The sequence below is a fragment of the Callionymus lyra genome, chromosome 1 (genome assembly GCF_982586985.1).
Source record: "Callionymus lyra chromosome 1, fCalLyr1.hap1.1, whole genome shotgun sequence".
NCBI lineage: Eukaryota > Metazoa > Chordata > Actinopteri > Syngnathiformes > Callionymidae > Callionymus > Callionymus lyra.
In genome coordinates, this window is record NC_141818.1 from 30242681 (window position 1) to 30256309 (window position 13629).

General features: G+C 38.8%; 1 protein-coding gene across 1 annotated transcript; it reads left to right on the forward strand.

Moving 5' to 3' along the window:
- Positions 1–1577: 1577 nt before the first annotated feature.
- rasal3 (RAS protein activator like 3) lies at positions 1578–13455 on the forward strand. The gene is made up of 19 exons (XM_087800900.1): positions 1578–2442; positions 3323–3450; positions 3567–3642; positions 6188–6255; positions 6347–6432; positions 6964–7093; positions 7176–7274; positions 7338–8006; positions 8084–8228; positions 8300–8444; positions 8506–8742; positions 8809–9010; positions 9098–9189; positions 9253–9366; positions 10003–10177; positions 11415–11525; positions 11601–11791; positions 11867–11951; positions 12025–13455. The coding sequence occupies exons 1-19, from the start codon at positions 1887–1889 to the stop codon at positions 12118–12120; spliced, it is 3405 nt and encodes a 1134-aa protein (XP_087657026.1). The 5' UTR covers positions 1578–1886; the 3' UTR covers positions 12121–13455.
- The last annotated feature ends 174 nt before the right edge of the window (positions 13456–13629 follow it).

Sequence of the window (13629 nt, forward strand, 5' to 3'; positions counted from 1 at the left end):
TATAAATAAATGTATAAATAATTTATAAATGTATAAATAAATGTATAAATAAATGTATAAATGATGTATAAATAAATGTATAAATAAAAGTATAAGTAAATGTATAAATAAATGTATAAATAAATGTATAAATAAATGTACAGATAAATGTATAAATAAATTAAAAATGTATAAATACATTTATAAATAAATGTTTAAATAAAGGTATAGATAAATGTATAAATACGTTATAAAATGTATAAGTGTATTAATAAATGTTTGGATGAATATCAAAATGTCAAAATAAATAAATTACTTCTGATTTAATTTTTGTCAAAGAATGGAACTATTTTACCCGTAAATACACATTTTGTCATTTATACATTTTGACATTTATTTATACATAAGGCATTTATCGTCAAGTATCGGGGCGATGTTTAAACATTAAGTGCAGCGCCATCCGCAGGAGGATTTGTGCCACTACAGACCAAATGGTGGATCAACTGATATTCAGAGGACGTAAAAACACATTGTAAAAATAAAAAAACAGTTTATTTTCAATTGGAACATAATTAATGTTTGAATCAAAAGCAATCATGAAATTTTATTTCCACAGACCGAAATTCAAAAACACAGAAAATATGTGTGAAAAATACATTAGCAGGAGTCGAGTAAACTTGACTGAAACAAGCGTCTTAAGGTGTCAAGACTCACTTGCTATCGTTACTTTAGAGAAAATTGTATGGAAAAAGGGGGTGAAAAATGAAGCTAGCACCCATTTGAGGCCATGCAAGTTTGTTGAAAAGGACAGTGGCCTTTTTTATTTCATTTAAAATATTGGTTGTCGTTTTGTGTGTTATATAAATCCCAGTGTGACACTGGGTCCTATAATACATCAGAAAGTACATTTTGAAATGAATCACATGATTGATTTCCCCCTTGGGGCGGAAGTCTAAACCTCATAACATAGATCTTAAGTCAGAGATCACGGTTAAACAGCATCTGGATTAAACATGGACAAAAGTCACCTCCCTTTTCATGGGGTAACAAATAATAGGTTTAAGTTCACTCCCCTTGTCACAGGTACTAATTCAAAGGTCACAAAGGTCTACTCCGTCCTAACGGGGTAATAAATCAGATGTCAAAAAAACAAAAGTGGCATTTTATGTCCTTGTAGTGACTCTCTGTTGGTCTTTAAATATGCCATTTATTAAGATAAGGAATAGATTGTGGATGTCAACAATTATACAGAGACGTCTAATAGCAAAGAGGAACAACAAGAACTAAAAAATGTAAGTTTGAGATTGAGTTTGAAAGATCCTGAAATAGAAAATTTGAGTCCTGAGCACTAGTTTATTTAGTTACCAACCGTTTGTGAACCAGTTGTACTTGTTGCAGGGCATGAGAACTTCACTATTAGGACAACACGGTCGCTGAGCGAGCATCATGAGGGAAGTATAGTATCGCAATCGAAATCCTTTCTTCTTGAAGTTGCACCAAGAATGAAGCAGGTGTGTTTCAGAAGACAGGAAGTGGTTTTCACATCTATCACGGCAGGAAGTCTCTGCTCGCTTTAACAGGAAACGGTTAACAGTCAACACCTCCAGTAAATACTTCTCTGTCCATTTTCTTTTTTTTAATAACAATATAAAAATAAATAGTGGATTTTGAATTCAGGCCGAATGAGAGGGGAGGATGTTGAACAATAACTCATATGATACGGAAGCAAACACATGAGATGGAGTTGCAGATGTGACCACAGTTACCAAAGGAGATTTTTGCAAGGCAGGAAATACAGAGGCGGTGGAACCACTGTCAAGTCATTCCTACACATCGATGCCAGCGATTAACAGCTTGCTTTTGTCATCAATGCTGCTGCATTTTCAATTATATTCTCTGAGACACTCATGACTTCAAGAATGGGAAGCGAGGAAATAACGGCAGAACCTGAAGCTGAGCAACCACAAAAGGAGCAAAGCAGCGAAGAGCGTCTTGAAGAGCGACCGCCGGCGGATCCGCTCAACACGTACAAGTGGCACACGGGGTCGAAGGGCGCCCTGGACGACGAGACGGAAGAAGCGCCGGCCACCTCCACGGCCGAGAGGTTCCAGAAAGCTCCGGCCTCAAAATGGAACAAGATGCAAAACTGGCGCAAGACCCTCAGCGAGGAGAATTCTGGCGCGAGGGACGAGAAAGGCGGCGGTGGGACACGGAAGAACCCCTTCAGGAGGGCCCTGTCGGAGCCCGGGGGGTCCCTGTTTTCCAGCCTGTCGCTCTCGAGGGGGTTCTCAGGCTCCAATAACACAGGAGCGCTCTCGGAAGCGGCGGACGGAGTCCCTCTGAGTGAGACTTCCCAGGGTACACGTGGAGGGGCCCTCTTCAGGAGGTGCCTCAAGACGGTGTCTCAGAAGCTGAGGAGGCCCCGGCTGCAGAGCCGCAACAGCGCCAATGCCTTACTGCAAGGTAAGATGTGGAAATGACTTCTTTTTCAAGGCGTTTTCTGAGCGTATGACGCCGACTGATGACATTTGACCGTCAGTTGGTGGCTGAGAACCAGGAAAAAAATGTAGACAGACTTTTATGTTCCTCCTAATATTGTATTAAACTTGGGACAAGGAACCGATGAGTTCTTGTTACCGTCTGGGTAGACGTATCTTTTGGAGGATTTCAGCTCAGTTCCCAAAACAGCAATACGAACTCTGCTATTAATGAAGTCAATGAAATTTCAAATGCTAAAAACTGTCTTATTATATACATAAAATACATGTATAAAAAACATAGGGACATATAATGAATATAATCTTTATTTCCTTGTGTTGTTTTCAACTATTTATAGATATTATTAACCGATAAACGCTAGTGATGAGTTGTTGAAGCTTCATGAAGCATCGTCCTCATATTCAGAGTCCACCAGATGGCGGTGTTGACAGTATAATCTTTGGCTTTGAGCAACAATTTGAACCAAAATATCATTAAACTTGAATAAACGCTTGTTGCTGGAGATCATAAAATAAATGTAACGTTGACAATATTTTTCCTGTTTGATGCCAAAAAGTACATCTAAGGAAGGCCTTTTTTCTTACACGTGTGTTATCTCTGGGTCAATGTGACCCAGTGGCCCGAAAACAAATACACCTGGACCCAGAGACAACGCAAGGTAAAAACACATTTGTTTTTGGGGAAACTAAACTAAAAGATGCTGGTGCGTGACAAAAATGCGGAACTTGAGCGATGAGTGCAGATAAAAAGAGGCGTTTGATCGAGAGGAAGTGGCTGCAGGCGTTAAGTGTTCAAAATGTGCTGACGCAGCGATATGTCACACCCTTTTCTACCCCCAACACAGACCTGGATGAGGTCCAGCCTACAGAACTACCCCGGCTGGAGTGGGCTCCGGCTCAGGAGGTTCCACTGTGGAACATAAGCAACTGTGTCCTGGATGAAGGACAGATTCTTATCTCCCCCGACGATGAGGTGACAACACAAGAATATATTTATATTAAAAACCTATAGCTTACAATCCCCGGGCCGGGCGTGATATAGAAAGAACCTCCCACTCCACGTACTTTCTCATCACTGTGTGTTTTCAGCCCATGATGTGGACCAGGAACCGAATCTGCAGCTTGTCCAACGTCAGCATGCAGAATCTAGAAGACGTTGGCACAGGTGAACTCATATAGTGCAGGAGTGTCAAACTCAATCTCTTAAAGTTCAACTAATGTGTTGATGTAAGTGTGTCTTAAATAGATGTGTGACTCTATTGTATCATCAGTGTCAGTCTGTACAAAACTCTCTTTTCATTGAAATATTGACATTAAGAAACTAGCTTAAGCCCCGCCCACTGAAAACACTTGGCATTTCTGAAGCAAAAATCTCATTCCCCATGACAACGCTCAGTCTGCTGTGATTGGTCGAGCATCAAGGTTTGTCACCGGGCATCATCAATCCTGGAAGTCTCTACCTCTACGGAACTCCTATAAACTGGCTGGAGGAGGAGTGAAGCCATTATTACGTCATAATGGACTCCGCTCTTGTAACCTTTCGTAAGCCCAGATTTCAGACGGGGGAGAACTTTAACTTTAACTTCAAAACATTTTCATGATGAGGGACTTACTTCATCTTGGAGAGGAAGTGTTCAACATTTGAAACATGTGAGTCAGGAAAGTTGGGTTTTCACATTAGTTGCCCTTTTAAAGGCGGCTGTATCCTCTCATCCTCAGGGCAAATTTCAACTAAAGTGTTCATTCAAGTGTCTCTTAAATAGATATGGACCTCTATTGTATCATCAGTGTGTGTTTGTTTGTACAAAACTCTCTTAATAGAAATATTTACATTAAAAAAAGATCTTAAACTCCACCCAGTGAAAAAGTTTTTCTGGAGATTAAATCTTGTTTACCATAACCACGCCCACTCTTCCCTGATTGGTCAAGCATCAAGGGTTTTCACGCAGCATCATGAATCCAGGAAGTCTCCACCTCCAAGGGACGTGCTTAAAGACAGAAGCATTGATAAGAACAATCAGACTTTATTAGCAGAAGGAATGTAACTTCTCTATGTTTCGCTTAAGTAAAGAAGCGCAAAGTGTGGCCCCTTGGTTTTTGTTTATGCAAAGTCAGCAGAATACAATACAACAGTAATGACAGCTAACTGACTATTTAACTGTTACCTATCCTTTACTAGTTCTATAACAATGACAATTCTCTCGATTAAGTGCATTTATATTTATTAATTCATCTATTTTAGTTTCATATATCGTGAAACTTCCAGATCAACTTCAGAACCCTTGGACCTATAGTCTCCACGCATGAGCAGCTAAACAAGAAGAGATGTGAGCTCAGCAGCAGAGGAAATAGCTCTGTTTATCCGTTGAGTTGAGTTGCTTCCTCTATGGTTATTTAAGATGCTATCACAGAGAGAAAAGTCTCTCTTTTTTGTGTGTGTGTGTGTTTCGGGGAGATATTTGGCTGTTTGGCTCAGAGTCAGAACAAGAGTTACTTGACTTGCATGTATTCCTGACTATAAAACACTAAATGATGGGATTTAGACGTTGGATTGTGTGTGGAGGAGCTCTAGGTAAGGAAGTCCTTCAGTACGTAGCAAAAGATTGCTGATGCATTCGCTCATTTGTTTCTCGCCTCCTTTGTTTTATTGATCATATTTATCTGCCACAGTTTTGTGGGGTCTTGGTAAATGTGCACGGTTAATATTTGTGTAGTCGGCCTTTGAGGTTGCCCCTAAAAATGTAGAATACAGCGTCAAAAAATACTTTGTTAATTCAAAATTAAAAAAAGATTTAAAAATATATATATACAGAAATAAATCTCTCAAAACAAGTCACATCCTAAATCAAATTTATTCTACTTGTTCAACTTTACCTATAAAAAAAGTAAATAAGTAAGTAAGTAATTTGTATTTATACAGCACTTTTCTAAACCAGGGTCACAAAGAGCCTAAACAATCAAAACAATATTCAATAAAATGAGCTTTTTCTTGATTTAACTCTTTTTAAAAATGTTCTTCTTTTTTTGCATGTATTCTATCTGTTATTTACTTTTTTAATAGGCAATCAGAATTACTGTTAATTATTTTTACATAAGTGTGCATGTGATTTTTTTTTTTCAATAAAAATAATGAAAAACACAATAAAGATGACAATAAAATTCATAAAATAACTAAAAATAATAATAAATAAATAAACAAGTTGGTAAGTAAAATAAAATGAACTGAAATTCAGTGGAATATATAAGGTTATCTTTTTTTTTTAATTCACTTTAGTTTTCCATATTTATCATCCATAACATAATGTTATTAATTATGTTTATTATTAGTCACTAAGCAAAGCATTGCTCTACCTATTAGTTAATCTGAAGTTAATATAATCTGTGGTATGTTTCAGGTGTGCTTCAAACTCAATTTTTCTGTATAAAATATACATTATTCTGGTATTAATCATTATTAAGTACATTTTTGCATCATTTATAGTCTATTATATCCCTCAAAACAAAACGATAATTAAAAGTTATCAATAGTAAATATGCACTTTTACACTCTGAAGTAGAGAATGAGCTACACAATAACATATCACATTAATATCATTAGAAAAAAAAGGAAATGTTTGAAGTCGTACATACAAAGAAAACGTACATTTCACGACCTCAATGTTCAGTCTAGGTTGAGAATCAAGCTCGATATTGTCGTTTATTTAATCTAGAATGCAGTCCGGACCACGTGACCCTGGCGGGCGGCCCTCGCCCGAAGACTCAAGATGGTGGAGTGAGGGTGAGTGCTGGAGATGCTGGCTGAGATTATCCTCCGCTCATTTCCCGTGGATGTCATAATCATCGTCATACGCTGCTTCCTTCTCCCCAAGGGCCTGATCAAGCGGCGTCTGGAGAACAAGGCCAAGAGGAGCAGCAACACTCAACTGAACCACGTGGGACTAAACAAGGGAAGCAGGTTTGGAAACAAGTTGGATTAAATGTCACGTGACGTTTGCTAAAGCTAAGACTAATGACTTGAATAAATACACATTGTCAATGAATAGCTCTTAAAATAAATATTGGACTAGTGACTGTACGATATCTATTAAATATATACTATATTTGTAACATTTTGCACAACTAATCTGGAGATTAAAACTGAAAATGTAAATATACATATGGAATGAGAGAAAAACACATGGAAAAGCTTTTACTATATTACTACTTATTGATTTAAATGATTTATATTTTGTGAGGCACCGGAAGAGGTGCTTCGATATTCTTGGAAAGCTTCAGAAATCGTTTTTTATTCTGACCATGTCAAGTCTGCATAAATATAATAAATTCCACTTTCGTCAACATAAAAATGGAGATATTACCGCATTTAAGAGAGTGGAGACCTCTGCCAAACAGCTTGTTTTCAGACTTTTGTATTTTTTCCCTGCGAAGAGTCAGTGAGGTCATTTGGTTCTGCGCTAATCTCTGTCATATCTGCTTGTTTTTAAAGGCACTATGGCTCCAGGGAATCGGTGTCAATTCCAGTTAGCACCATGGGAAGCCTGGATCTCAGCACTGACACCAGCACCATCATAAGGCCCGTCCACAGCTCTATTTTGGGGGAAAAGTATTGCTTTGAGGTATTTGTTGCTAATTCAGGAGGCATCGTGGCTGTTGTCGATGTTGGCCGTTCCTTATTTTGTGTTTCAACCATCCTCATAGGTGATAAACTCAGAGAATACACACTGCTTCGGCTGCTCCTCAGCAGCAGAACGAGATCGATGGATTGAAGATCTGACGAGAGCTGCGCAGCCCAACAAGGTAAACATTTGGGACATCATTTGTACAGCAGGAATAATCCCCTGAACAAATATTTATCTACAGGATAATATTGAACGCACAGAATATTCCCTATGCCTCTGGGTCAACGAAGCAAAAGATCTAGCCCCTAAGCGCCGCTATTACTGGGAAGTCCACTTGGACGGAACTCTGTTTGCTCGCACAAGCACTCGAGCCGTGGGCAAAGCAGCCAATCGCTCCACTCTGGCTGGGGAATGTTCAAACGGGTCGTCCGGGGCCTCGGGCGGAAACACAGCTGGAGGCTGTCAGCTCTTCTGGGGCGAGTTTTTTGAGCTGAACAACCTGCCATGCATCTCTCACGTCATCTTGCACCTATTCCGAGAGGAGGACCCCAAGAAAAAACGCTACTCCAAAGATGAGTTCCACCTGCATCCCCTTGGCAGCGTTGCCATAAGTCTGGCTGACATCAGGGGAAGGTCCTATCAGGAGAAGTGGTACCCCATAGTTCCGTACAAACCCTCTGCGGCCGTCGGAAACAAAGACCTTCCGGGATCACAAGCATCACTTCGAATCAAAGCCCGTTTTCAAATTCTGAAGGTTCTGCCCATGGAAAAGTACAAGGAGTTCGCAGAGTATGTGACGGTTGATTATGTCGACATGTGCAAGAGTTTAGAGCCTCTTCTGAACGTAAAGGAAAAGGAAGAGCTAGCTGGCGCATTGGTCCATGTTCTACAAAGCATTGGCAAAGCGAAGGTATGCAAGTCAACATTAGTTGTTTTTTTACTTCTTCACTGTGAGCCTCACTTAATGCATTTACGTAAATGCTTCAGGTCTTCCTTATTGATTTGGGCAACGCAGAGGTTCAACGGCTTGGACAGAAGGAGGCGCTAATCTTCAGGGAAAACACACTTGCCACTAAAGCCATTGATGAGTATATGAAGCTTGTCGGACAGAAATATCTGATCAACACACTTGGTAGGAGGTGCAGTACCTGGACTTACCTCAGGGTCGATTTTGGTTTCTAACCCTGTTTGAACAAATTCTAGGAGAATTCATCAACCGTCTTTATGCCACAGTAGAGAGCTATGAAGTGGACCCACGTAAATGTTCACCCACCGAACTTTCAAACAACCAGAAAAATCTGAGGGACTCATGCGACGAGGTGGTACGGAAAATAACAGACATCCATAGGTAAGCGATTGGAGCTCAAATTGCTTTTTGCGGATGAAAAGACAATAATGTGTTACTCCAGTCCCTTCCCAGAAGAGTTACACAAGATCTTCTCCAGCTGGATGGAGCAGTGTGAAGACCTTGGCCAACCGAAGATGGGCCAACATCTCATCTCGGCTTCGCTTTTCCTTCGTTTTCTGTGCCCTGCTATCCTCAGCCCATCGCTCTTTGGTCTGGCACAAGCATACCCTGAGACAAAGACCCTCCGTGCCCTCACGTTAACGGCCAAAGTTATCCAGAACCTGGCCAATTTCACACTGTGAGTGGATCGCCACAATGGAAACTGTGAGATACAACTTTACTAAAATGCCTGATGCTCATTCAGGTTTGGAGAAAAGGAGGGTTACATGCTCTTTATGAACGAATTCCTGGAGCAGCACTGGGAAGGAATGAGAGGATTCCTACAAACCGTCTCCAGCCAAGACACAGAAATACCAACTACATCTTTTGATGGTTACGTGGACCTACCACTGCGGTTAGCAGTGCTACATGGTCTGCTGGTAGACATTATCAGCCAGAAAAAACAGGTACTCGCTTTTTTCATTTTGGATTAAAGAGTTCAAATGTTTTATCACAAACTTTTAATAGGATAAACTCATGTGGGCCCTTTGCAGGAGACAATTGATAAGCTGCACCCCTTACCATTGATTCTGAATCAGATAACAGAGTCTCTCGGACCAGAGGCACTTCGGATTCCAGTCAGCAGGTACAACCTGCATCATGTTTTTCCACTTATTCTAGTTTCACTGATGTGTACTTCTTCTCTCAGTCAAGTGGGTGAAGCCAAGCCGGTGTATGTTCCTCCCAAAGACTTGAGCAAATACAGTCCTCACCACTCCTCCACACAACAGCTACCATTGGAGGCTAAAAACCTCAGAGAAGGGTAGGACAGTTGCCGGGGAACACTTACATAGGAAGTGGTATTTTGCCTTTCAACATCTCAGTGAGTCGGTAAACATGTGGATGTGCACTTTTGAAGTATCACAGCTCTGCTATCAACACTTGGATATTATAATCTTGTAAACAATAACATCTAATAGTAAATTACTAAAGTAAAGGTTATTTGTAAAGCGCCTTTCTAGACCAGGGTCACAAAGTGCTTTAACAATCGAAAACAACAATATACAGATAAAATACATGCTTTAAAAGGCCAAGACACATTAGACAAACACAGGAGTCTCAGAAAATCAGGGAAAAGCACAAATAAAAATGTCTTCAGATGTTTCATCAGTAGATTCTGATCCACAGACCTCAGAGCCCGAGTTGGGGTGTAAGGCTGGATCAGATCAGTGATGCAAGGTTTGACCATGAATAGTTCTGAAAGTAAGAACCAGAAGTTTAAAGTTGATCCTGAAAGAAACTGGCAGCCAGTGAAGAGTTTTGAGGATCAGAGAAATGTTAGTTCTTCTACTAGAGCGGGTAAAATGCATGGATTTATAAGCTCCAGATCGTGTTGGGATTAATGTATCATTAAATGTTTTAATTATCTTCTCTGTATTAAACCCACTTTTTTCAAAAGGGACGGTAGAAGTCGGAGAAGTATGCGGATGAGGAAGCCAGTCACAAGGACCATGAGCGCCCCCCACAGACCTCCTGCTCACGAGAGGCGCCTGAAGCGACAGACTAGTTCTGAGAATTTGCCCACAGGTGAACAAGAACTTGAGAACTCACTCCTGATCTCACCACCAAAGCCTGTGAGTACGAAACATCTGGATGACCAACATATCGATAATGACGGCTATAATCAGCATTGGGGAAATTAAATGTTTAAACAAAGTCGTGCTAAAAAATGTAGCTTTGGCAGCAGCTCTTGTGTTCATTAAATTCAACGTTAAATTAATTAATTAATTATTTGTATTTTTTGTGCAAGCATATGAAAAAATACAATTATCATTAAATATTAGCATAGCAATTAGCTGTGTTAAATATATAATTTAGATAACAAAATAAATACTATCATTAGCTGCATCTATAGTTTGGTGTTGTATTTCTTTAAAGCAACTACTTATTTATTGTTTTTGTCTTCAAGAGCTCACATGTTATTATCTCAATCCGACATTATTAAATATGTGTCTTTAGGTGTGTCTTGTGTCCTCCTGAGGCCCCCGTAGTTGGGTGGAACAAAATAATCAAGCAAAAATAACTGTATAAAACTATATATATATATATATATATATATATATATATATATGGCTGTTATGACATTGTAATGATTGCAACATTACACCAATATATTCTTATTATGTTATGGAGGGTTCAAGTGTGTACCAATGGTTACATTCTGATACAACCTTGACAACAATGTAATGTTTAAAAATACGTAAAAATATACTGAAATATTTGTATTTTGTCACTTGTTTATTCGCTAGTCCCCATATAAAATGAGGCATGTTAGAAAACTTGTAGATTTAACCATATAGTTCCTATAATTCAAAATTCACTCATTTTCTATTCACAGTTAGGTTGGGATTATTTTCCGAGAAATCCAATTCTTTTTTAGGCTTATGGGGCAAAAATGCAAGTACATTTGAATGTAGCAACTGATGCTCTTCTCTTCAGACATTTAAAACAATAAATATATAAACTTGTTTTAGAATTTCTTCAAGAACAATTCCTCATGTTGAGGCTTTAATTCAACATGGAAATTACAGACGAGCAGTATGTTTTTAAGTGTCTTTTTTGACGAAGATGAAGACGAAGACAACTGAGCTGCAGTCGCTACAATAAAATGAACGAATACTTTTGTCTGTAACTCTAAAAAGAAACAGATAACTCTGATAATAATCCCAACTCATAGATGACATGAGGGCCAGTAGGAATATAGTGATTTTTGGGTGAACTATCCCTTAACGAAATGAGATTATGCAGCAGAAATATGAACGTCGTTTAACACCCAGAATGCACTGTAAACACATGGTCACACTTCAACAGACCGACAGCATCAGACGTCCACCTGCTCCCGTGCCCTGGATCAAGGACTCTCATAAGAGGGAGTCCGGAGAGAAGGCGCCTGTAGAGCAAGAGCTGAGCCTCCTGGAGCAGGTTCCTAAACATTTCCTACGCAAATAAATACACTTCATCGTTGAACGTTAAAAAGAAAAACGTGTCTCCTTCCAGCACGCTCAGGAGCTGTCCGAGCTGCGTCTGGGGCTGGAACAAGTGACCGAGCGAGAGCTGGACATGGCTAAACGACTGGAGGACTTCATCGTCCAGAGCCAGGACCACAGCGCGTTTTTACAGACCGAGCTAGCCGAGATGAAGACTCTTCTGTCGGTCAGGGAGGAGCAGCTCGCCTGCGCCACCTTCAGGTGAAAACGGTGTCAACAATCCCGTTATATTTTGGAGGTCTGGATGGTGTGTTCAAAGGAAATCTGTGTTCACAGGCTCGGGGTGATCGAGGAGGAGAGGGAGGAGGACGAGAGGAAGATGACCGTCGCTCTGGCGGCAGCAGAGAGAATGAATGTTTTGGTGAGTATCACAACATTGTTAGATGGCTGTTGTGAGATGACACGTGTGTGTGTGTGTGTGTGTTCTTTTCTAGGAGGAACAGTGTGCCGGTTTACTGAATGACCTCCATCAGCTGAAAGAAGACCACAGGCCAGAACATCTCCAGGAACCACAAATGCACCAGAACTGACCTGCTGACGAACAAGCATTCAGGCTGCAGCAGTGATTTGTGTTTGTGTGGAAAATTATTTCATTTTATTTTAAAAGCTTTTCAATTGAACCAACTTTAATAGTTTAAGAAATACATATAAATAACTAAAATGTCAAACAAAAGGCAGGATGAAGTCCTTTTTCTTTAGGTTGAATTATTTTTTTCATTTTTTTATTTTATAACCCTGGAAAAGGAAGTCATTAAAGAGATTTTTTTGTTTAAATATTGTAATCCAGACATTAATAAATAAAGTTTTTCTAAGCCAGCATTTGAGAAGTAAAACTTTAGCCAAACACCTACCTCACGATATGATATGTTCATCTTCTGATACGATATTTTTATCTTCTGATACGATATGTTCATCTTCTGATACGATATTTTTATCTTCTGATATATGTTCATCTTCTGATATATGTTCATCTTCTGATACAATATTGTTATCTTCTGATACGATATTTTCATCTTCCGATACGATATTTTCATCTTCTGATACGATATGTTCATCTTCTAATACGATATTTTTATCTTCTGATATGATATGTTCATCTTCTGATATATGTTCATCTTCTGATACGATATTGTTATCTTCTGATACGATATGTTCATCTTCTGATACGATATTTTTATCTTCTGATATATGTTCATCTTCTGATATATGTTCATCTTCTGATACAATATTGTTATCTTCTGATACGATATTTTCATCTTCCGATACGATATTTTCATCTTCTGATACGATATGTTCATCTTCTAATACGATATTTTTATCTTCTGATATGATATGTTCATCTTCTGATATATGTTCATCTTCTGATACGATATTGTTATCTTCTGATACGATATTTTCATCTTCTGATACGATATTGTTATCTTCTGATACTATATTTTCATCTTCTGATACGATATGTTCATCTTATGATACGATATTTTTATCTTCTGATACGATATTTTCATCTTCTGATACGATATGTTCATCTTACTATAAGTTATGTTCATCTTTTTATACAATATTTTCATCTTCAGATACGATATTATCTTCTGATACGATATTTTCATCTTCTGATATGATATTTTTATCTTCTGATATGATATTTTTATCTTCTGATACGATATGTTCATCTTCTGATACGATATTTTCATCTTCTGATACGATATGTTCATCTTACTATACGATATGTTCATCTTTTGATATATTTTCATCTTCAGATAGGATACTTTTATCTTCTGAAACGATATGTTCATCTTACGATACGATATTTTCATTTTCTGATACGATATGTTCATCTTACGATGCAATAAATTATTAGCACGATATGACAAGTTTTTCTGGAGATTAAATCTTGTTTACCATAAACACATCAACTCTGCTTTGATTGGTCGAGCATCAAGGTTTGTCACTGCTCGTTATCAATCCTGGAAGTCTCCACCTTAAAGGCACTTGTTGTATAAACAAAGCGGGGCTTGATTGCAGCTGGCTGCAGGAGTGAA

What these genes read in the sequence shown, in the direction of transcription:
- rasal3 (XM_087800900.1), top strand. Translation starts at nt 1,887, where the DNA reads ATGACTTCAAGAATGGGAAGCGAGGAAATAACGGCAGAACCTGAAGCT. An exon ending in CTCGCCTGCGCCACCTTCAG is followed by an intron (nt 11,792 to 11,866) that starts GTGAAAACGGTG and finishes CTGTGTTCACAG; the next exon opens with GCTCGGGGTGATCGAGGAGG. An exon ending in CAGAGAGAATGAATGTTTTG is followed by an intron (nt 11,952 to 12,024) that starts GTGAGTATCACA and finishes GTTCTTTTCTAG; the next exon opens with GAGGAACAGTGTGCCGGTTT.